This window comes from Coregonus clupeaformis, chromosome 7 (assembly GCF_020615455.1).
Source record: "Coregonus clupeaformis isolate EN_2021a chromosome 7, ASM2061545v1, whole genome shotgun sequence".
Taxonomy (NCBI): domain Eukaryota; kingdom Metazoa; phylum Chordata; class Actinopteri; order Salmoniformes; family Salmonidae; genus Coregonus; species Coregonus clupeaformis.
Window position 1 is genome coordinate 60,477,139 of NC_059198.1, and position 23,287 is coordinate 60,500,425.

The following is a 23,287-nucleotide window of genomic DNA, read 5'->3' on the forward strand; positions in this document are numbered from 1 at the left end:
ACAAGGCAGCCAAATTCTTTGGCAAAAGCTCTGATTGGATTGGTCAAAAGACCACATAGTGGCAAAAGATCAGAATTGGGCTGCCTGTGTAAACGCAGCCATAGTGGTGCCAAGTTCCATGCTTGAAACTCTGTGTGACCCTGTTTGGTTGCCGTAGGGTGACTCAACGGTGGTGGGGACCAGTAAGCTAAGGGACCTGTACGAACGCTTTGAGGAAGAGCTGGTCAAGAGACAGGAGTGCGCTCAGTCAGCCCAGCCCAAATGGGACCCTCCCAAGACCAAGCTAGATGAGGAGCCCGGTACTGTATTGATATCAGATTGTGTCCCCAAAGGTATTTCAACTCTAACACTGGTTATGTAACAGGGGATTGTGAAAATGACAGTGTGTTGTGTTGAAGTAAAGACATTGCCGCTGTCATGGTTGTTGTAAACGGTGTGTATAACTTGACTTGGCATGTCTGAGATTGATAAATATGATTAGGACTTTAGATGTTTCAGACAACTAAGAGTTAAAAAGAAAGATTCATTAGCTACAACATGTTTAGTGCATTAAGACTGACACAGTAGCAATTACTGTCTTAGCTGTGAGTTCAGCCCTCTCTGTGTGTGGACTAGCCACTGACAACGCTAAAGAGAAACCCTGTGCACAGCAGTGTGTCTAGATCCAGGTGCTGGTTTTAGCAGGAACAACCAGTATTAAAAAACAAGTGTAAAAACCATACACTAGAGAAGACGGGCGACTGAAAGTGAGGTGTTATGGTGGTTGTGTTGAGACCTCTCTGTGCAATAGCCACTGACAGTGTCCTGGTTGTTGTGTGTCTGTTCCAGAGGAGTGTCACAGCCACAGCAGCAGTGAGTCAGACTGTGAGTCTGACGGGGGAGGCAGTACCTGCTCCAGTAGCTATGACTCTGACTTGTTTGACGTGATTGCTGAGATCAAGAGGAAGAAGGCCCATCCAGACCGTCTGCATGACGCGCTGTGGTACAACAACCCAGGACAGGTCAGCACCACATACCTTAAGCATCTCCGAATAGGACTGCTGGTCTAGGATCAGGTCTTCCCTGCCCATATAACTTTTGTGATCTAAAAGGCAAAACTGATCATAAATTAGCGCTTCTACTCTAAGACACTTGATACAACACAGACCCTGGTCCTTGAGCGCTATGGGGGTGCAGGGTTTCATTCCAGCCCTGCAGCCCTGATTCAAATGCATTGCTGGAATTAAAGCCTGTACACCCAGTTGAAGAAGTGTATTCTAACACAAAAACTAGTGTTGAAAGAGACAATATTACTCCAAAATACTTGTAATGGCATTTATTTTTAAACAACACCCACGACAGGACGACTATGATTTAAATTATGTGGTATTGGAAACACAGTGCATACAGTTGAAGTCGGAGGTTTACATACACCTTAGCCAAATACATTTAAACTCAGTTTTTCACAATTCCTGACATTTAAATCTAGTAGAAATTCCCTGGCCTAGGTCAGTTAGAATCACCACTTTTATTTTAAGAATGTGAAATGTCAGAATAATAGTAGAGAGAATGATTTATATCAGCTTTTATTTCTTTCATCACATTCCCAGTGGGTAAGAAGTTTACATACACTCAATTAGTATTTGGTAGCATTGCCTTTAAATTGTTTAACTTGGGTCAAACGTTTCGGGTAGCCTTCCACAAGCTTCCCACAATAAATTGGGTGAATTTTGGCCCATTCATCCTGACAGAGCTGGTGTAACTGAGTCAGGTTTGTAGGCCTCCTTGCTCGCACACGCTTTTTCAGTTTTGCCCACAAATGTTCTATAGGATTGAGGTCAGGGCTTTGTGATGGCCACTCTAATACCTTGACTTTGTTGTCCTTAAGCCATTTTGCCACAACTTTGGAAGTATGCTTGGGGTCATTGTCCATTTGGAAGACCCATTTGCGACCAAGCTTTAACTTCCTGACTGATGTCTTGAGATGTTGCTTCAATATATCCACATAAGTTTCCTTCATCATGATGCCATCTATTTTGTGAAGTGCACCAGTCCCTCCTGCAGCAAAGCACCCCCACAGCATGATGCTGCCACCCCCGTGCTTCACGGTAGGGATGGTGTTCTTCGGCTTGCAAGTTACTGCCTTTTTCCTCCAAACATAACAATGGTCATTATGGCAAAACAGTTATATTTTTGTTTCATCAGACCAGAGGACATTTCTCCAAAAAGTACAATCTTTGTCCCCATGTGCAGTTGCAAACCATAGTCTGGCTTTTTTATGGCGGTTTTGGAGCAGTGGCTTCTTCCTTGCTGAGCGGCCTTTCAGGTTATGTCGATATAGGACTCGTTTTACTGTGGGGATATAGATACTTTTGTACCTGTTTCCTCCAGCATCTTCATAAGGTCATTTGCTGTTGTTCTGGGATTGATTTGCACTTTTCGCACCAAAGTACGTTCATCTCTAGGAGACAGAACGCGTCTCCTTCCTGAACGGTATGACGGTTGCGTGGTCCCATGGTGTTTATACTTGCGTACTATTGTTTGTACAGATGAATGTGGTACCTTCAGGCATTTGGAAATTGCTCCCAAGGATGAACCAGACTTGTGGAGGTCTACAATATTTTGTCTGAGGTCTTGGCTGATATCTTTTGATTTCCCCATGATGTCAAGCAAAGAGGCACAGAGTTTGAAGGTAGGCCTTGAAATATATCCACAGGTACACCTCCAATTGACTCAAATGATGTCAATTAGACTATCAGAAGCTTCTAAAGCCATGACATCATTTTCTGGAATATTCCAAGCTGTTTAAAGGCACAGTCAACTTAGTGTATGTAAACTTCTGACCCACTGGAATTGTGATACAGTGAATTATAAGTGAAATAATCTGTCTGTAAACAATTGTTGGAAAAATTACTTGTGTCATGCACAAAGTAGATGTCCTAACCAACTTGCCAAAACTATAGTTTTTTAACAAGAAATGTGTGGAGTGGTTGAAAAACAAGTTTTAATGACTCCAACCTAAGTGTATGTAAACCTCCGACTTCAACTGTATGTGCGAATGCATGTCATTCAATCCTGTATCTGTTTATAGCAAACTTGTTTTGAAATACAGTTGAAGTCAGAAGTTAGGTACACTTAGGTTGGAGTCATTAAAACTTGTTTTTCAACCACTCCACACATTTCTTGTTAACAAACTATTGTTTTGCACTTTGTGCATGACACAAGTAATTTTTCCAACAATTGTTTACAGACAGATTATTTCACTTATAATTCACTGTATCACAATTCCAGTGGGTCAGAAGTTTACATACACTAAGTCTCTCCTAGCGAAGAACGTACTTTGGTGCTAAAAGTGCAAATCAATCCCAGAACAACAGCAAAAGACCTTGTGAAGATTCTGGAAGAAACAGGTACAAAAATATCTATATCAACAGTAAAGCGAGTCCTATATCGACATAACCTGAAAGGCCGCTCAGCAAGGAAGAAGCCACTGCTCCAAAACCGCCATAAAAAAGACAGACTACGGTTTGCAACTGCACATGGGGACAAAGATTGTACTTTTTGGAGAAATGTCCTCTGGTCTAATGAAATAAAATAGAACTGTTTGGCCATAATGACCATCATTATGTTTGGAGGAAAAAGGGGGTTGCTTGCAAGCCGAAGAACACCATCCCAACCGTGAAGCACGGGGGTGGCAGCATCATGCTGTGGGGGTGCTTTGCTGCAGGAGGGACTGGTGCACTTCACAAAATAGATGGTATCATGAGGAAGGAAACTTATGTGGATATATTGAAGCAACATCTCAAGACATCAGTCAGGAAGTTAAAGCTTGGCCGCAAATGGGTCTTCCAAATGGACAATGACCCCAAGCATACTTCCAAAGTTGTGGCAAAATGGCTTAAGGACAACAAAGTCAAGGTATTGGAGTGGCCATCACAAAGCCCTGACCTCAATTATATAGAAAATGTGTGGGCAAAACTGAAAAAGTGTGTGCGAGCAAGGAGGCCTACAAACCTGACTCAGTTACACCAGCTCTGTCAGGAGGAATGGGCCAAAATTCACCCAACTTATTGTGGGAAGCTTGTGGAAGGCTACCCGAAACGTTTGACCCAAGTTAAACAATTTAAAGGCAATGCTACCAAATACTAATTGAGTGTATGTAAACTTCTGACCCACTGGGAATGTGATGAAATAAATACAAGTTGAAATAAATCATTCTCTCTACTATTATTCTGACATTTCACATTCTTAAAATAAAGTGGTGATCCTAACTGACCTAAGACAGGGCATTTTCACTAGGATTAAATATCAGGAATTGTGAGAAACTGAGTTTAAATGTATTTGGCTAAGGTGTATGTAAACTTCCGACTTCAACTGTAAGTGTATTTTAAGTGATTATTTCTGTTTTGTTAACAACACCACTTTTGAGTGCTGTCAAAATGTCACCTCTTCTGGATGTATGCCACAACTCCCTTTATCACCTTTGAAAAATATGTCCCCTATTTTCGTTTATTAGTGAATATTTGGAAATGTTCTAAAATGTTTTACTGTTACGGTTTGGACGAGTGCATATATGGTATGATTTGGTAGTTGATGATCAGTGTATGTCCGTCTGGCCTGTGTTGGTGTGTGTGCAGATGAACGATGGGCCATTGTGTAAGTGCAGTGCTAAGTCCAGACGCACAGGGATATGCCACAGCATCTACCCTGGAGAGGAGGTACACACACACTACACTCTATACTAGAATGTTTTGCATTGATTCACAATAAAAGACTAGTAAGATTACGCTACAGACTATTAAACCTAGTCTTTCTACCACCTCTCTCTCTCACTCCCTCCCCCCAGTCTGTGAAGGAATGTCGCCCGATGAACAACAACTCTGGAAAGCTCTACCACTACAGAATCACTGAGTCTCCGCCTACTAACTTCCTGGTGAGTATACATCTGTGTTTCTCTCTCCCTCTTCATCCCTCTCACTCTTCTGTTTTAGTTTTTTTCCTAAACACATGACCCTACCTGGAAAGACTGGGCCCTAGTTAAAGTCTATGTAGGCTATATGACTAAGACCTTGAGTTTTTCCTGGTAAGGTGACATGGTAAGGAAAAACTTTGGGCCCTATTTGGACTTAAAACCAAGGCCATAGGATTAAGGATTTATCCTAAAGTTACATCCGACTTTGTGCTGACATTTCTGCTGTTTATGTGTTTGTTTTCCCAGACGGACAGGCCTACAGTGATTGAGCACGATGACCATGAGTACCTGTTTGAAGGTTTCTCTCTCTTCTCCCACATGCATCTCACTATTGTAAGCACCATGCCATGGAATCATTCTCTCTATCTCTCTCGCTCTCTCTCTCTCGCTCTCTCTCTCTCTCTCGATGCCTGTTGTTTTAAAGCATATGCGTACAGGGTTCTAGACTAACTTTTCTCACTGGTGGCACTGGTCCTAACAACTTTTTCAGTTGTTTTTACCAATCTAACTCCATAACAACATATTGGTAATCCTTTATTTCAATGGTACATCTCTATTGATAAACTGGGTAAGTCAAGATGTAGCCTATGCCTATTCACAATTTGATTTTAATGGGGCTACAGATGAAAAACAATCTGTTTTCTTTCCGTTTGGGACTTATTGTATTGTACTGATCAACAACAGTTGCGTAGAAGAAGCAAGCTATTATGTTATAAAAGTGCATGCTGTCTCTTAAGACCTAATGACCTCATTCACACACACAGTGAGAGAGACAGAAGAGACCTGAGGCGCGGGAGACGACGTGAATAAAAGTTTTTGGCAATGACTATGGTTTTTGGTGGCAATCAGCTTTGAAACCAGCAAATATTTCCCTATGGTTTGCATTAGGGATGTTAACTGTTAATCGGTTAGCTGCTGAAAATCTATTTGACCGGTCATGCTTATTGGTCTATAGGTTAATTTGCATAATATAGTGGAATTAAATTGGTGCATGTGTATTTCCGTTAGTCATCATGCATCCTATTTATCACAAGCGCACAGCATACAGAGCCTAGTTTGAGGAGCAGAATGGCATTATCACCTGTCACAGAGCTAGAGCAGCTCCTCAAAAAGCTGGTACTGGAGTGAAACGTGTTTTTATAAGCCCAGTCATTGCGCAACAACTAACAATTCTAAATGCAATCGCGTGTTAAAAATGCTTTTTGATGGTGACGATTAAAAATAGCTACTATTTATATTTCTTAATATCAACTGGTAATTAAAGCACGCCTCCCATTCGCCATTCGAGTGCATAGGTTATAGTCAACGGTAGGCAGGCTATCAGTGTGTCACCCATCACTTTACAATGTGAGCTTGAAGCAGTATAATTGTTTGAAACCTGAACATTTTACTTTACTTCAAATAATGAGGAATGTCTTACCTTGCTTCAAAGTAGCCTAGCCAAAATCCAACCATAGAAATGCGGAGGCAATTATTTTATATAGACTTCCTCATGCCTTTAACCAGCATTTCTCTCCTGTTCTATTGGTTTTCATATCAACTTTCTTTCGTTGTCCAGAAGTCAAAGGCACAATCCTAGTCATATTAGCAACCCATCCTAGTCATTGCTATTAGATTCACCCTCTTTCTAAGTTTCTAACAAGAGATTTTCATCTCTGTCACATGGAACCACTCGCATTAGGTGCACTGTTTAGAGCTGTGTTTTCCCGCAAATTGACGGTTTATTAGCTGCTTCATTACAGCAGTTGCATGCTCAATGATAGGCTATAGCCTTTTGACCGTAAGACGATAGGCTTGCTATTGTTGCATGTTTTCATTAAGCTCTTAATTAAACATTTCCGTTCCTTGTATGCATGCATAGTATTTTCTGTTGGTCATGTCATTTTACTGTTTGGGAACATTTTTATAGTTTGTTGACTGGTCATTGAGAGTCGGTTAGTCGGCAGCAAAATTGGCCGAAATGTGTATCCCTAGTTATCACAAACAAAGTTCTAGGGTAGTGAATTGATGTTAGCTTCGGTTGTAAGCTAGCAAGGAATCTTCTTATCTAGGAAGTTATCTTCTTGCATTGTAAAGTGTTCTAGCCTGTAATGGACATTTTTGTTTTGCGAACAGTAATTAACAGTTATAACATTTCTTCATGCCGTGTTGCATTATTCAAGTGTGTTAACTTCTGTGCAGCATGAGTGGGGAGCTAACATGATGCAGCCCAGACTCCCAGTGAGTGCAGTGGTTCCTCAGTACAGGGTAGAGCAGGGATGGGCCACGGGCCGCCCCTTTTGAAGGCCCTCAGATCAAATATATATATATATATATATATATATATATATATATATATATATATATATATATATATATATATATATATATATATATATATATATATATTGAAACTCAGTCGGTCACAACTTACTGTTGGAAGTTAGAACAGTAAAATACACAAGGTACATTTTCGAAATTTGGTTGCGCGTCGGCAGTTCTTCTGTTATGTCAGTCACTGATAGTCACTCAATTAGCCCATGTTAGCAAAACAATTTTGTATTGGTAAGTTAGTCTAGCGGCCAGCTATCTAAACTTAGTAATCATTTTTACATTTACATTTTAGTAATTTAGCAGACGCTCTTATCCAGAGCGACTTACAGTTAGTGAGTGCATACATTTTTCATACTATGTGTGGCGATTACTGGCCTCCGTGATCCGCTGCGAAACCATGCAGGCATTTTTTCCTGGGAGCTGGTTTCTAGCTGTATACGTCCTGTCCTGTATGTCTGTTTTATTTAAGCTTTACAAGTGTTCAGTTGTCATTGTATTTGTCCCATTTTTTGTTGTTGTTAAAGTCACTTTTACCTTGTAAAGTTTTTAATTGTGAATTAAAATTAAAAACATGGATTTTTACTTTAGAGATTATGTGGTCCGTTTTGTTTTGTTTTTGTTTTATCATTCAGCAAGTAGTCCAAGTCATCCATAGTTCTGTTACTCCGGCAGTGTTGATGCTGATGGGAAGGAAAAAATTATATTCCTGAAATGTATTGAAATCACTTATTAGCGCAAGTGTCAATGGCCTTTCCAAAACATGAGAGGTAGGTAATATATTGGCCATGGTCTCACCTGAGAGAGAGATGGTAGGTCACAGTAGGTTGGTGTCACCTTAATTGGGGAGAGGGGCTCATAGTAATGGCTGGAGCGGAATTAGTGGAATGGTAACAAATACATCCAGGTGTTTGATGCCATTCCATTTGCTCCATTCCGGCCATTATTATGAGCCGTCCTCCCTCAGCAGCCTCCCTTGTGGTAGGTAATATACCTGCCATGTTCTCACCAAGCCCTTTGCACTCATGGCCGGGGGGCCCCCAGTGATTTTGTTAGTCAGTGTCACTCAGATATTATATTAAGAACTGCAAACCCTATAGCAACATGTGTAGAATTGCAGATAATGAATTATACAATTTCAAAATCCTATGTCCGCCCCATGGCAAAATGTGTAGAATTGCAGGAAATTAACTCAAAAAATGGTTTCTCTCTGCTGTCAAGAGGGAGCTGAAATGTTTTGCTCGCACTGTTGGGGTGGGGGGGTATGCAGACCTGCGAGCAACTGCAGCCCCTCATGATGAGTTCAGATTTTCGGTTGCCCCCACCCCATCAAAGTTGCCTATCCCTGGGCTAGAGCTAGCAATGAGTAAGTGGAGCAGGCACGGTCCGCTCACTCTATAAGGGGATATCGGCTGCGCTGATAGACAGGCTGATAGAGAGGGATGTAACAATTCACCCGATACGTATCGGTCCGTGATTTAAATGTTTAAGATAAGACTGCATCGGTCTGCGGACCCCAAACCGATCCAAATGTAGCATGCATCGGTCAGAAAATCAATCAAAATGTTATGAATCGCCAAATCATATTTTTGGGGGGCTCATATTACTTTCTACCTTCTGAAAATACTTAATCTTTGTGACAAGTGATGCATCCTCTCCTTCAGTGTCAAACTAAGCATGTAACTGTGTTAACAGTCATTGATCTAGAAGTAATTTTGCATGCTGAACAACCCCAGGCAATATCAGAAGCCTAGTCAAACTGCGCACTGTGCCAGCTTCTCATTCTGACCAATGTGAGGTAGGCGGCCTGTTCCTGATCTTGCACATCTGCGCGGCACGTTCATCATTCAAATGCTAAGATGGCTAGTGCGATATTGTGTTATACTGGAATAAAAGTAAGCTACCGGAGACAGAACTATCATCTGGCTATACCTGCTGAACGGGGCTTACATTACATTTTATTTTGATTGTTCAGGTTCACCATCAGCAATAGTTTTGGTAGTTTTGCTTTAAACAATCAGTGTATATGGTCATTTTTAGATATACAGGGTGAAGCTGATAATTTCATAACTAGGACAGCAATCACTTTGTGGGGCGTACTGCATTGCCAAAGCGGGAGGAGAAAATAAACTTACAAAAAACTTCCAAATGGTAAAAAACATTTCATTTTGAGATGGGGATGGTGAAATCCAAAGTTGTGCTATGTATTCATTGGCTATGTCATAGCTAATTTGTAAACACTAAATATTGATACATTACTAGCTCAAACACTTAATCTGCAAAAAGTTAATCAGTGGGTGATGGTGTTGTCAGAATCAAAGTGGGGGGACAGAAAACAGGCTACATTGCCCCTCCTAATCTGATGGTGGTAGATGCCTAGTCTCCCTTATGGCTCAGATCAGGTGCCTACATAGTACATTTACCATAGACCAGTGTTTTTCAAACCTCTCTTCGTGGACCCCCAGACATTTCACAATTTTGTTGCATCCCTGAACTAGCTCACCTGATTTACCTAGTCAACGGCTTCATGATTAGTTGACAAGTATAATCAGGTGTGCTAGCTCTGTAGGTCAGCTGGTAGAGCACGGTGCTTGTAATGCCAAGGTAGTGGGTTCGATCCCCGGGACCATCCATACACAAAAAAATGTATGCACGCATGACTGTAAGTCGCTTTGGATAAAAGCTTCTGCTAAATGGCATATTATTATTATATTATCAAATACATGGAATGGCTGGGGGTCCCCGATGAGAGGTTTGACAACGACTGCCAGACATAGATCGCGCGTGCTCGCACACATGTCAGCTCCGACAGATCCAGCTCAGAAAGGCCTAACTCATGAGCTCCATCAGCAGCAGATTTTAATTTAGAATGGAAAATGAATATGTTTATGCAACAAATGTTCGCATCGAGTCGTACTCCAATCATACCGAATCGTTTTAATACTAAATTGTTCCTGTATTGTATCGGAGCACATGTATCTTAATGTGCATCGAATCGTCTTGAAAGGGAAAGATGCACATCCCTAATAGACAGACTTGATTCGCTCTCAATCAGTAGATGATGTGAGACACATTTCACATAAGGACCGAAAGTAACAACAATTTTAGTACCAAACTGTTTTTCATTTTCTAGTATCGAAAAAGTACCGAAGTTTCGGTATACCATGCAACACTAAACTAACGTGACCAGATCATTTTTTGCACTGGCACCCTAGCAACCAAAAAAAAATTGGTGTAGCACTGCCAAGTCAAAGGGTCGCAAATGCAAGTGTTTTGGTCGCAGTCTCGAACCCTGTGCATAGCTCAACACTTTTCTGTTCCCTCTCCTCTCTCTCTCCCTCGCTCTCCATCTCCTCTCTCTCCTCCATCATGTTCTCCCTCATGTCCTCCAATGGGACAACCTGTGCCGTGTCATCTGTGTGTGTGTGCTGCGTAATATGGATATGCTCTCCGTCCCAACAGGCAGGTTTATAAAGCAAAGCACATTAATATTTCACAACCAGCGATTTAGTGTTTGGCTTAAAACACCAACTTCAAATCCGCCCTTCGCTTCGGTCCTCTCCTTTGTTCCAGAGTCAACCTCAGATAAACTTAGCTTGTGTCCCAAATGGCACCCTATTCCCAATATAGTGCACTACTTTTGACCAGTGCCCATATATGGTGCACTGCTTTTCACCAGAGCCCTATGGGCCCTGTTCAAAAGTAGTGCACTATATAAGGAATAGGGTGCCATTTGGGAATGCACACTATTGTTCCGTCCCAGCCACACTGCTGATGGTGACCTTGTGTTTAAAGTCCTATCCCTCCCTCTCTACTTTTGAAGGCCCATCAGTATCTGTCAAATATTACAGAGGTTGGGACTTTAAAGGCCTCCTAAGTAAAGACAGAGGATCCCTCGATAGTCTCCCTCGCCACCTCCCGAGTGGCGCTGTGGTCTAAGGCACTGCATCACAGTGCTAGCTGTGCCACTAGAGATCCTGGTTCGAATCCAGGCTCTGTCGTAGCCGGCCTTGACCGGGAGACCCATGGGGTGGCGCACAATAGGCCCAGCGTCGTCCAGGGTAGGGGAGGGAATGGCCGGCAGGGATGTAGCTCATTTGGTAGAGCATGGCATTTGCAATGCCAGGGTTGTGGGTTCGATTCCCACGGGGGGCCAGTATGGAAATTAAAAAATAATGTATGCACTCACTAACTGGAAGTTGCTCTGGATAAGAGCGTCTGGTAAATGATGTAAATATAATGTAAATGTCTCTTGCGGTGTGACGTTCACTGCGGTCATGTGGGTCGTACTGGGGTATGGATAAAAAATATCCCTCAGTGTGCCATTGGTACCAGTCAAATAAGCCCCAAGGTTGCCTTGTTAAATCTTGTTCATTCTCTTAAATTAAATACCATGACTGTTTTCTCATTAGCTGGGAATTTAGTTTGAAATGTCTGATACAACGTACTTGGACGGGAGCTATAATCTAGTTATAATGAAAATGTTGTTTAACTATGTGTGTTGTGCACTGCTTTCAAAGGGGAAAAATTGCTTCCTTACCTCGCGCATTCCCGCTTGTTTGAATTCCGTTGAAAACTTTGCAGTGTGGACCTAATAGCAGTTTATAAAGTGTGAGGTGTGCCTCCCCAGGGGGGCGCCAGAGAGTTTCAGGGAGGCTTGATAGGGAAGCCAAGGTAAACTGCCATGAACTGTATTATATACATCAGTAAAGGACGGCAAATCGATGGCAGGCAAAGCCTGGCTGAATCAAGGCTATGAACGAGAGAGTTTTGTGTCTGTGTGTTAGAATAGTTGTGTGTGTGTGTATGTGTTTGAATAATGAAGCGAAATTCACAGTTTGTCAATCTTTTCATTTTGAAAAGAATCCAGCATGGATTAAACCCAGATTATCACAGGATAATTTAAACAACCCCTGGAAAAACCTTCATTACCAGGGGCGCGGTGATTAGAGAATCCCAAGCACAGCGATATTAGCCCCTGCTAGTTAGCCAGAGGGGTGGGCACCGCTGCATGTTGTACGGCGGGCAGCCAGGTTAATCCTACAAAATGGACACTCGCTCAGACAACAAAGAGCATGTAACTGGAAGATTAAACACAGAAGAGCGGGCTTATCTCCTTAAAGAGATTGGAGTCACTTAATGTTCAAAAGCCCTGGGTGAAGAGATGTTGGGTATGTGTTCAGTGTGTTTGTCCGGTGTGTGCACGTTACTCTGTGTGTTCGATGTGTGTGTTTTTTTGGGCTGCAGACCCTGCTTATGGAGATGAGGTTTTAATGAGTTTCCTTGAAGCTGTAACCTCTGTTTAACACCATGGTAATGACTGTTCCTCTTTTCTTCCCTCACTCCCTCTCGCTCTTCCTCTGTTTCATCATCCCAGATTCATTGTGCAGAGTGATTTGTTTCAACATAGATTACACCATTCACTTTATTGAAGAGATGACACCAGAGGTCAGTAAAGCCCCTCATCTCTTTTATGTCTGTCTGTCTGTGTGTGTGTGTTTAGTGTTTTCTTCTCCAAACGGTCGCCTATCGCTGTCTGTGAACACATCCAAAGCCCATGTAACCTACAGTACATTCAGAAAGTATTCAGACCCCTTGACTTTTTCCACATTGTGTTACATTACAGCCTTATTCTAAAATTGATTAAATTGTTGTTTTTTCTCGTCGATCTGCACACAATACTCCAAAACCAAAACAGGTATTTATAAATGTTTGCAAATGTAGAAAATAAAAAAAAACTGAAATATCACATTTACGTAAGTATTCAGATCCTTTACTCAGTACTTTTTTTAAGCACTTTTGGCAGCGATTACAGCCTTTAGTCATCTTGGGTATGATGCTAAAAGCTTGGCACACTTGTATTTGGGGCGTTTCTCCCATTCTTCTCTGCAGATCCTCTCAAGCTCTGTCAGGTTGGGTTGGGAGCGTCGCAGCACAACTATTTACAGGTCTCTCCAGAGATGTTCGATCTGGTTCAAGTCCGGGCTCTGGCAGGGTCACTCAAGGACATTCAGAGACTTGTCCCGAAGCCACTCTTGCGTTGTCTTGGCTGTGTGCTTAGGGTCGTTGTCCTGTTGGAAGGTGAACCTTTGCCCCCAGTCTGAGTTCCTGAGCGCTCTGGAGCAGGTTTTCATCAAGGTACTCCCAGTCCCTGCTGCTTAAAAACATCCCCACAGCATGATGCTGCCACCACTATGCTTAAACATAGGGATGGTGCCAGGATTCCTCCAGACATGACGCTTGGCATTCAGGCCAAAGAGTTCAATCTTGGTTTCATCAGACCAGAGAATCTTGTTTCTCATGGTCTGAGAGTCCTTTAGGTGCCTTTTGGCAAACTCCAAGCGGGATGACATGTGCCTTTTACTGAAGAGTGGCTTCCGTCTGGCCACTCTACCATAAAGGCCTAATTGGTGGAGTGCTGCAGAGATGCTTTTCCTTCTGGAATGTTCTCCCATCTCCACAGAGGAACTCTGGAACTCTGTCAGAGTGGCCATCGAATTCTTGGTCACCCCACTGACCAAGGCCCTTCTCCCCCGATTGCTCAGTTTGACCGGGCGTCCAGCTCTAGGAAGAGTCTTGGTGGTTCCAAACTTATTCCGTTTAAGAATGATGGAGGCCACTGTGTTCTTGGGGACCTTCAATGCTGCATAAATGTTTTTGGTACCCCTTCCCCAGATCTGTGCCTCAACACAATCCTGTCTCTGAGCTCTGCGGACAATTCCTTCGACCTCATGGCTTGGTTTTTGCTTTGACATGCACTCTCAACTTTGGGACCTTATCTAGACAGGTGTGTGCCTTTCCAAATCATGTCCAATCTATTGAGTTTACCACAGGTGGACTCCAATCAAGTTTTAGAAACAGCTCAAGGATGATCAATGGAAACAGGATGCACCTGAGCTCAATTTCGAGTCTCAAAGCAAAGGGTCTGAATACTTATGTAAATAAGGTATTTCTGTATTTTATTTTTAATAAATGTGCAAAGCAAAAACAGGTTATTTTGTATAAATTGATGAGGATTCATTAATAAAAAAAATCGATTTTAGAACAAGGCTGTAATGTAACAAGAATGCACTGTATATGCTATAATACCAGGTGGTTCAAGATCCAAAGCCTCTTAAGCAGTAAAAAAGTAGAGGCTGTTTTAACCTACACCAACTGAATGGACTGATAAGGAAGCTTTGGAAGCCAAGTTTAGAGAACTGAATTTGACTATCAGGTCACATCTTCCACATTTTAAGATGCTCATGTTTGTGCGGCTGTGTGTCTCTGTGGTGTGTGTGTGTGTGCGTGTCTATCTATCCATGCGAGTGTGTGTGCGTGCGTGAGATAGTATTAACACTTTTTCCCCCCCCTATGTCCATGTTCAGAACTTCTGTGTGAGAGGACTGGAGCTGTTCTCCTCCTATCTATTCCAGGATATACTGGAGCTCTATGACTGGAACCTCAAAGGTGAACAACACACCATACTATCCCCTAGCCTCTACCCTTCACCCCCTAGACCCTAACCCCTAGCCTCTAGGCACTTCCCAGTATTCCCTACCTACTGCCTGTTCCAGGATTTACTAGATCTTTATGACTAAACAACACATTACCCCCTATCCCCCAGCCCCTACCCCTAGACACTTCCTTAGCCCCTACCTATTCCCTATCCCCTACCTCCTACTTCTTTACCCACTAGGCACTAGATCTGAGAGGGATGGGAAGGTGTTTTCAGTGTCTTTCTTCTTTCCCCATGGAGGTCCAGAGTGGGACAATCAATCTCCTGGATGTCAGAAGTTCCACTTCATGCCTCGCTTTGTCTGCTTCTTACCTGGTGAGTCACTGTCCTTCCCGTCTCGATCTGTCCTCTACTCAGAGCACTCTGTCTCTCTCTGCTGGAAAATGTTGGTATCTGCTACTGTGTTTGAGTGGTATGTGCTTTGTCTGTGTGAGACACTATGCACACATGAGTTATTCTCGTAATGCATTTCTAAGATTGAGAGGCATAGCTGTAGGTTTTCTCTGTGTGTGTGTGTGTGTCAGTCTGTGTGAACACTTGTAAATGGAGGTCAAGTAATGTTCTATTCATGTCTATTAACCTGAGTGTGTATTTGACCCTGTTCATGTTCTCTCTCTGTTTATCTCTCTGATCGTTTTCGTGCCTCGTCTCGTCTGTATGTCTGTTTGTATCTGTGTCTGTCAGTCTTGTTTCTCCTGTGTGAATGTGTTTGTCTTTCTCTTTTCATGCTGTCTGTCTCTCTGTCTCTGTGTGTCTAGATGGTGGTTAGGATTTATTTCACTGTAGCTTTCAGTGAAAAACAACGGAGAAAAGCGGCCTGTCCGCTGTTTACCTCTGCCATGTGCATATGTGTCATTATGATTTTAAAAAATAAATAATTTACTCTCCGGATATCCCCCAAATATGTCATGATATTATGCTAATAGAAAGTAAAATGCCCATCCGTAGTAAGGACAAGGCTATGTACCAAATGGCACCCTATTCCGTATATACATGTAGTGCACTACTTTTGACCAAGGCCAATAGGGTGCCTGTGTGTGATTGACAGAACGCTAAATTGGCAGGGTTTGCACTTTTGAGTGGAAATGTTCTTGAATTCAGATGCTCTTTTTGTAACATAATAACATGTCACTGTACTTACAAAGTCTGAGACAATCTGGGGCCATATCAAGCATCTCAGAATAGGAGTTCTGATCTAGGATCAGCCTCCCCCAACCCCCGGTCCGTCAATGTAATCTTATACATTTTGAGCTAAAAGGCAAAACTGCTCTTAAATCAACACTCCTACTCTGAGACACTTCATATATATGAGCCCTGGTGTCATAGTCATTGTGTTGTTGTTTCAGAAGCCCAGCTCGGTGCGTATTGACCAGCTGGACAGAGAGCAGTTCAACCCGGAGGTCATCTTCTTCCCCATCATCGTCCACTTTGGGATCCGGCCAACCCAGCTCAGCTACGCCGGGGATCCCCAGTAAGATCCTCCCTTTACCCCTCAAACCCCAACCGCCCCCCACCACCCAGCAACTATACTTCCCTTGTCCCGCTACCCACCACCTCCGGCCCAGCTCAGCTACACTGGGGATCCCCAGTAAGACCCCAACCACCCAGGATCTAGAGCTATACTCTCCCCAGCCTCTCATCCCTGGCCACAAACACTACTGCATAGTCCCCTTCCTTAGACACACTCCTTCCCCTCCCCTCTACTCCTTGCCCCACACTCCTTATTTAAAGCATCTCTCAAAGGACGGGTTGATGGTGGCACTCTTCTATGTTTGTTGAGAGGGAGGCAGAGAAAGAGTGGCGTGACATTTTCACATGCGCCGTCACGGGTCCTAAGGTTCCGCCTGGCATTGTTGCTGTGGGAACGACACTGTCTGTCTCGTGAATAGCATTGACATGCAGACACACACAGACACACAGACAGTTTGGAGGTGGAGGAGAGGGAATACTGTACTGTGCCTGTGCATAATTACCAAAAGTATATTAAATTATCCTCTTCCATCGTCTCCAAGGTGTAGAGAGAAGCAACAACAACCAAAACAAAGCGCCAATCAAAAGTGAAACTCAACTAGTTTATTTTTGTTCACTGTGTCTGTTATAATCTGTTTGTTATCTGTATCCTGTCACATACTTCAAGGAGATCCCAAATGGCACTCTATTCCTTTTATAGTGCGCTACTTTTGACCAGAGCCCTGATTTTAAAAGTAATGCAGTATGAAGGGAATAGCGTGCCATTTGGGATACATACTTAGATGCCGATGACGAGGGATAGAAGGCTTTATAGACGGTAAACAGGAGATCTCGTTATTATGAAGCCCCATCGTTAGTGTGTTTGTGCTCAGATCTTTGTCCTTTGAGTAATGCTGTTTTTTGTCTGCCGGAATATTAGGAATGTCCTTCCCTCCGCGTCCGCCTGTCTCCCCGCGGTCACGCACGCACACTCTCACAATACACACACACACACTCCCCTTGGCTATGTCAAACCTCTCAGATCCACAGACGACACATTTATTGATGGACGGGGACATCATTAACAGGATGTCGCATACGTGGAAATGAAATAAGATGGAAAGCACTGGAACGTTCCTGCGACATAATGATGAGGGCAGAGCTGTCTTTAATTGCATTGATGGCAATGCCACTGAGAGGGGAGGGAGGGAAGGGGAGAGAGGACACGGACACCGCTGCATACGTTAAGCTGCCCCTTCCTGTTCCCTTACTTTAGAAATTAATGTTTAGGGTTGTTCTAACCCCAGTATCTCTATAGAGGGCCGCAGGGAGAGGGAGTGAAAAAGAAAGAAGAGAGAGAGAGACGAGGGAGAAATGGATAGTGGTGAATGAGTGTTTACTAGAGAGCGACGGCAGGCAGACACACACACACACACACACACACACACCAGAATGTGGTACCCTGAGAGCACAGAGCGGATCTTCTGAAAGGTCATGTGAGCAGGTTGGGGAGGGAGGCCTCCCAGGCTGCAGCTTTACCCTGCTCTCCTCTCCGCAGCCTCGACCTGTGCCAGACCATACGCATGCCGTTAGGCCAGCGGTGAGCCGATAATCATGGCGGTAAAGCCATCTGCCTCTCTCCACACCGTTCACTAATGAAGTCTCCCTATTAAACTACTTTAATTCTAATTCCCCTCATCTCCTCCATTCCTCTCGCTCTACTGCGGGTTGCTCTCTTGCTTTCTCTCTCTCTATACCACAGGTTTCGCTCTCTCTCTTGTTCTCTCTCTTGTTCTCTCTCTGGCTCTCTGTCTGGCTCTTTCTCTCTCTCTCTCTCTCTCTCTCTCTCTCTCTCTCTCTCTCTGGCTCTCTCTCTCCTTGCCGAGCCGCATACCAGTCATATAATTGAATAACTTTGGCACTCAATGAGGAAAGAGCTTTAATGGAGTGGCGCGGTCAGAGACGGAGATAATCACTCTATTATTACTAGAGTCTGGCAGTCCGGGGGGGGTTTCAATGGTCCGACACTGTGTCACCTTCCCCAAATCGATGTCCTTTTCAAATGCAAACAAAAGTCTAATAGAATAAATTGTAATTGGGGCATTTGGAGAGAAGTCGCTTCTCTTGTCACACACACGTAAACTGCAGTATTTTGCAGAAGAGTGACTAGTGAGTGAAGTAGTGTTACAAACACCAACCACCACTCATAAACTATTTTGTGTTTACTTCCTGGTGGTTGAAGGTGGCATCTCTGGTCGAAAACAGGAGGAAACCAGGCCACACACACACACACACACACACACACAGACACATACATAACAGACTAATGTAGGAATGTACTGTCAACTATGCCTCTGTCTATCCCTGTTCTCAGCACAGGCTATACAAACGCCTCACACCGCGTGGCTGCTGCCTCTCTAACTTGGTGGTCCCTGCACGCACGACCCACGTGGAGTTCCAGGTCTCCGGCAGCCTCTGGAGCTGCCGTTCTGCGGCCAACAAGGCAGAGTTCATCTCAGCCTATGCTACCCTCAAGTCCCTCGACTTCTTGGCGCTGACGGAAACATGTATTACCACTGAGAACACTGCTACTCCTACTGCTCTCTCCTCGTCTGACCATGTGTTCTCGCATACCCCGAGAGCATCTGGTCAGCGGGGTGGTGGCACAGGAATCCTCATCTCTCCCAAGTGGACATTCTCTCTTTTTCCCCTGACCCATCTGTCTATCTCCTCATTGGAATTCCATGCTGTCACAGTCACTAGCCCATTCAAGCTTAACATCCTTGTCATTTATTGCCCTCCAGGTTCCCTTGGAGAGTTCATCAATGAGCTTGACGCCTTGATAAGTTTCTTTCCTGAGGATGGCTCACCCCTCACAGTTCTGGGTGACTTCTACCTCCCTATGTCTACCTTTGACTCATTTCTCTCTGCCTCCTTCTTTCCACTCCTCTCCTCTTTCGACCTCACCCTCTCACCGTCCCCCCCCTACTCACAAGGCAGGCAATACGCTTGACCTCATCTTTACTAGATGCTGTGCTTCTACTAATCTCACTGCAACTCCCCTCCAAGTCTCCGACCACTACTTTGTATCCTGTTCTCTCTCGCTCTCCTCCAACACTACTCACTCTGCCCCTACTCAGATGGTAATGCGCCGTCGCAACCTTCGCTCTCTCTCTCCCGCTACTCTCTCCTCTTCCATCCTATCATCTCTTCCCTCTGCTCAATCCTTCTCCCTCCAATCTCCTGATTCTGCCTCCTCAACCCTCCTCTCCTCCCTTTCTGCATCCTTTGACTCTCTATGTCCCCTATCCTCCCGGCCGGCTCGGTCCTCCCCTCCTGCTCTGTGGCTTGACGACTCATTGCGAGCTCACAGAACAGGGCTCCGGGCAACTGAGCGGAAATGGAGGAAAACTAGACTCCCTGCGGACCTGGCATCTTTTCACTCCCTCCTCTCTACATTTTCTTCATCTGTTTCTGCTGCTAAAGCCACTTTCTACCACTCTAAATTCCAAGCATCTGCCTCTAACCCTAGGAAGCTCTTTGCCACATTCTCCTCCCTGCTGAATCCCCCCCTCCCTCTCGGTGGATGACTTCGTCAACCATTTTGAAAAGAAGGTTGACGACATCCGATCCTCGTTTGTTAAGTCAAATGACACTGCTGGTCCTGCTCACACTGCCCTACCCTACGCTTTGACTGCTTTCTCCCTCTCTCTCCAGATGAAATCTTGCGACTTGTGACGGCCGGCCGCCCAACAACCTGCCTGCTTGACCCTATCCCCTCCTCTCTTCTCCAGACCATCTCCGGTGACCTTCTCCCTTACCTCACCTCGCTCATCAACTCATCCTTGACCGCTGGCTATGTCCCTTCCGTCTTCAAGAGAGCGAGAGTTGCACCCCTTCTAAAAAAAACAACACTCGATCAACAACACTCGATCACCTTCTTTCTTTTCTCTCCAAAACTCTTGAGCGTGCCGTCTTTAGCCAACTCTCTTGCTATCTCTCTCAGAATGACCTTCTTGATCCAAACCAGTCAGGTTTCAAGACTGGTCATTCAACTGAGACTGCTCTTTTCTGTGTCACGGAGGCTCTTCACACTGCTAAAGCTAACTCTCTCTTCTCTGCTCTTGTCCTTCTAGACCTGTCTGCTGCCTCTGATACTGTGAACCATCAGATCCTCCTCTCCACCCTCTCCGAGATGGGCATCTCCGGCACGGCTCACTCTTGGATTGCGTCCTACCTGACTGGTTGCTCCTACCAAAGGGCGTGGCGAGAATCTGTCTCCGCACCACGTGCTCTCACCACTGGTGTCCCCCAGGGCTCAGTTCTAGGCCCTCTCCTATTCTCGCTATACACCAAGTCACTTGGCTCTGTCATATCCTCACATGGCCTCTCCTATCATTGCTACGCAGACGACACACAACTAATCTTCTCCTTTCCCCCTTCTGATAACCAGGTGGTGAATCGCATCTCTGCATGTCTGGCAGACATATCAGTGTGGATGACAGATCACCACCTCAAGCTGAACCTCGGCAAGACGGAGCTGCTCTTCCTCCCGGGGAAGGACTGCCCGTTCCATGATCTCGCCATCACGGTTGACAACTCCGTTGTGTCCTCCTCCCAGAGTGCGAAGAGCCTTGGCGTGACCCTCGACAACACCCTGTCGTTCTCCGCTAACATCAAGGCGGTGACCCGATCCTGTAGGTTCATGCTCTACAACATTCGGAGAGTACGACCCTGCCTTACACAGGAAGCGGCACAGGTCCTAATCCAGGCACTTGTCATCTCCCGTCTGGATTACTGCAACTCGCTGTTGGCTGGGCTCCCTGCCTGTGCCATTAAACCCCTACAACTCATCCAGAATGCCGCAGCCCGTCTGGTGTTCAACCTTCCCAAGTTCTCTCACGTCACCCCGCTCCTCCGCACACTCCACTGGCTTCCAGTTGAAGCTTGCATCTGCTACAAGACCATGACGCTTGCCTACGGAGCTGTGAGGGGAACGGCACCTCCGTACCTTCAGGCTCTGATCAGTCCCTACACCCAAACGAGGGCATTGCGTTCATCCACCTCTGGCCTGCTGGCCCCCCTACCTCTGCAGAAGCACAGTTTCCGCTCAGCCCAGTCAAAACTGTCTGCTGCTCTGGCACCCCAATGGTGGAACAAGCTCCCTCACAACGCCAGGACAGCGGAGTCACTCACCACCTTCTGGAGACACTTGAAACCCCACCTCTTTAAGGAATACCTGGGATAAGATAAAGTAATCCTTCTACCCCCCCTTACCCCACCCCCAAAAAAATAAAAAATAAAACATATTGTAAAGTGGTTATCCCACTGGCTATAAGGTGAATGCACCAATTTGTAAGTCGCTCTGGATAAGAGCGTCTGCTAAATGACGTAAATGTAAATGTTAAATTATGTTGTTTAATAATGGTGAGCTCCATTGGAATATGAATGTGTTGTTCTGAGAGACTTCTGACTTCTTTCTCTCTCTTTCACAATCTCTCGCACTCTCCCACTCTCCCCCCTCTCTCTCTCTCTCTCACACTCACTCACTCACTCACTCACTGACTGACTGACTGACTGTCAGGTACCAGAAGCTGTGGAAAAGCTATGTGAAACTATGCCACCTGCTGGCGAACAGCCCCAAGGTCAAGCAGATAGACAAACAGAAGCTAACACAGAGGGAGGTGGGTACCGCACACAATACAGCACAGTACATCTCACTGCCCACCTGGCCTCGTAATAATTAAGTATGACACATGCCAGCTTCATACAATTGAATGTCCTAGGATCATAAGGCTGAAACATGTCGCAGTGTAATTACTAGAACCATCTAACACCAGATTGTAGCCATGTGCTGCAGAGCTGAGGTCCTGATCCCTACACTGCCTGTAGCTTCTTTTCACCCTTGCTGATCCTTCTTAGGCTACTGCTATTAGTCTCTCCTCACAGCTGCTATATCTCCGGAGCGCAATGTGTCTGGCTAGTAATTTACTCCTTATTAAAGATCAAATCCGCATTAGAGGAAACAGCACCACTGTTCGCCCCCAGTGACTTTGTTTTTGTTTTGTTGATAAAAACGGAGGAGAGGAGCATTCTAGCTAGACTAGCTTTAAACCCTTGGAGCACTTTGAGCCACTATAGTGCTTGTTTATCCTTTTAGCTTTGGTTGCTCTTACTGCCTTTGTTGGTCCTACATGTTGTTATTGTCTGCAGTAGCTGCTGTCGAGGCTGTTTCAGCTCCAGGTCAGTCAGTGGATGTGTTTGAGTCTTAAGTGTGTGTGTGTGTATAGTATTTTATTAGTATCCCCACATAAAACAAAAAAACATGACATAAAATGAATAGACAACTACAGTGGGGGAAAAAAGTATTTAGTCAGCCACCAATTGTGCAAGTTCTCCCACTTAAAAAGATGAGAGAGGCCTGTAATTTCCATCATAGGTACACATCAACTATGACAGACAAATTGAGAAAAGAAAATCCAGAAAATCACATTGTAGGATTTTTTATGAATTTATTTGCAAATTATGGTGGAAAATAAGTATTTGGTCACCTAAAAACAAGCAAGATATCTGGCTCTCACAGACCTGTAACTTCTTCTTTAAGAGGCTCCTCTGTCCTCCACTCGTTACCTGTATTAATGGCACCTGTTTGAACTTGTTATCAGTATAAAAGACACATGTCCACAACCTCAAACAGTCACACTCCAAACTCCACTATGGCCAAGACCAAAGAGCTGTCAAAGGACACCAGAAACAAAATTGTAGACCTGCACCAGGCTGGGAAGACTGAATCTGCAATAGGTAAGCAGCTTGGTTTGAAGAAATCAACTGTGGGAGCAATTATTAGGAAATGGAAGACATACAAGACCACTGATAATCTCCCTCGATCTGGGGCTCCATGCAAGATCTCACCCCGTGGGGTCAAAATGATCACAAGAACGGTGAGCAAAAATCCCAGAACCACACGGGGGGACCTAGTGAATGACCTGCAGAGAGCTGGGACCAAAGTAACAAAGCCTACCATCAGTAACACACTACGCCGCCAGGGACTCAAATCCTGCAGTGCCAGACGTGTCCCC

General features: G+C 44.5%; 1 protein-coding gene across 1 annotated transcript in view; it reads left to right on the forward strand.

Annotated features, from left to right (window-relative positions):
- The window catches only part of LOC121570264 (ribonuclease 3-like), a 297,361-nt gene that overhangs the window by 77,466 nt on the left and 196,608 nt on the right, over positions 1-23,287 (forward strand). Inside the window, 10 exon segments of the mRNA XM_045221557.1 lie at positions 158-299; positions 829-1,001; positions 4,617-4,697; positions 4,826-4,912; positions 5,198-5,288; positions 12,639-12,709; positions 14,629-14,710; positions 14,940-15,074; positions 16,086-16,230; positions 21,793-21,901. Coding sequence (XP_045077492.1) covers positions 158-299; positions 829-1,001; positions 4,617-4,697; positions 4,826-4,912; positions 5,198-5,288; positions 12,639-12,709; positions 14,629-14,710; positions 14,940-15,074; positions 16,086-16,230; positions 21,793-21,901 — 1,116 coding nt within the window.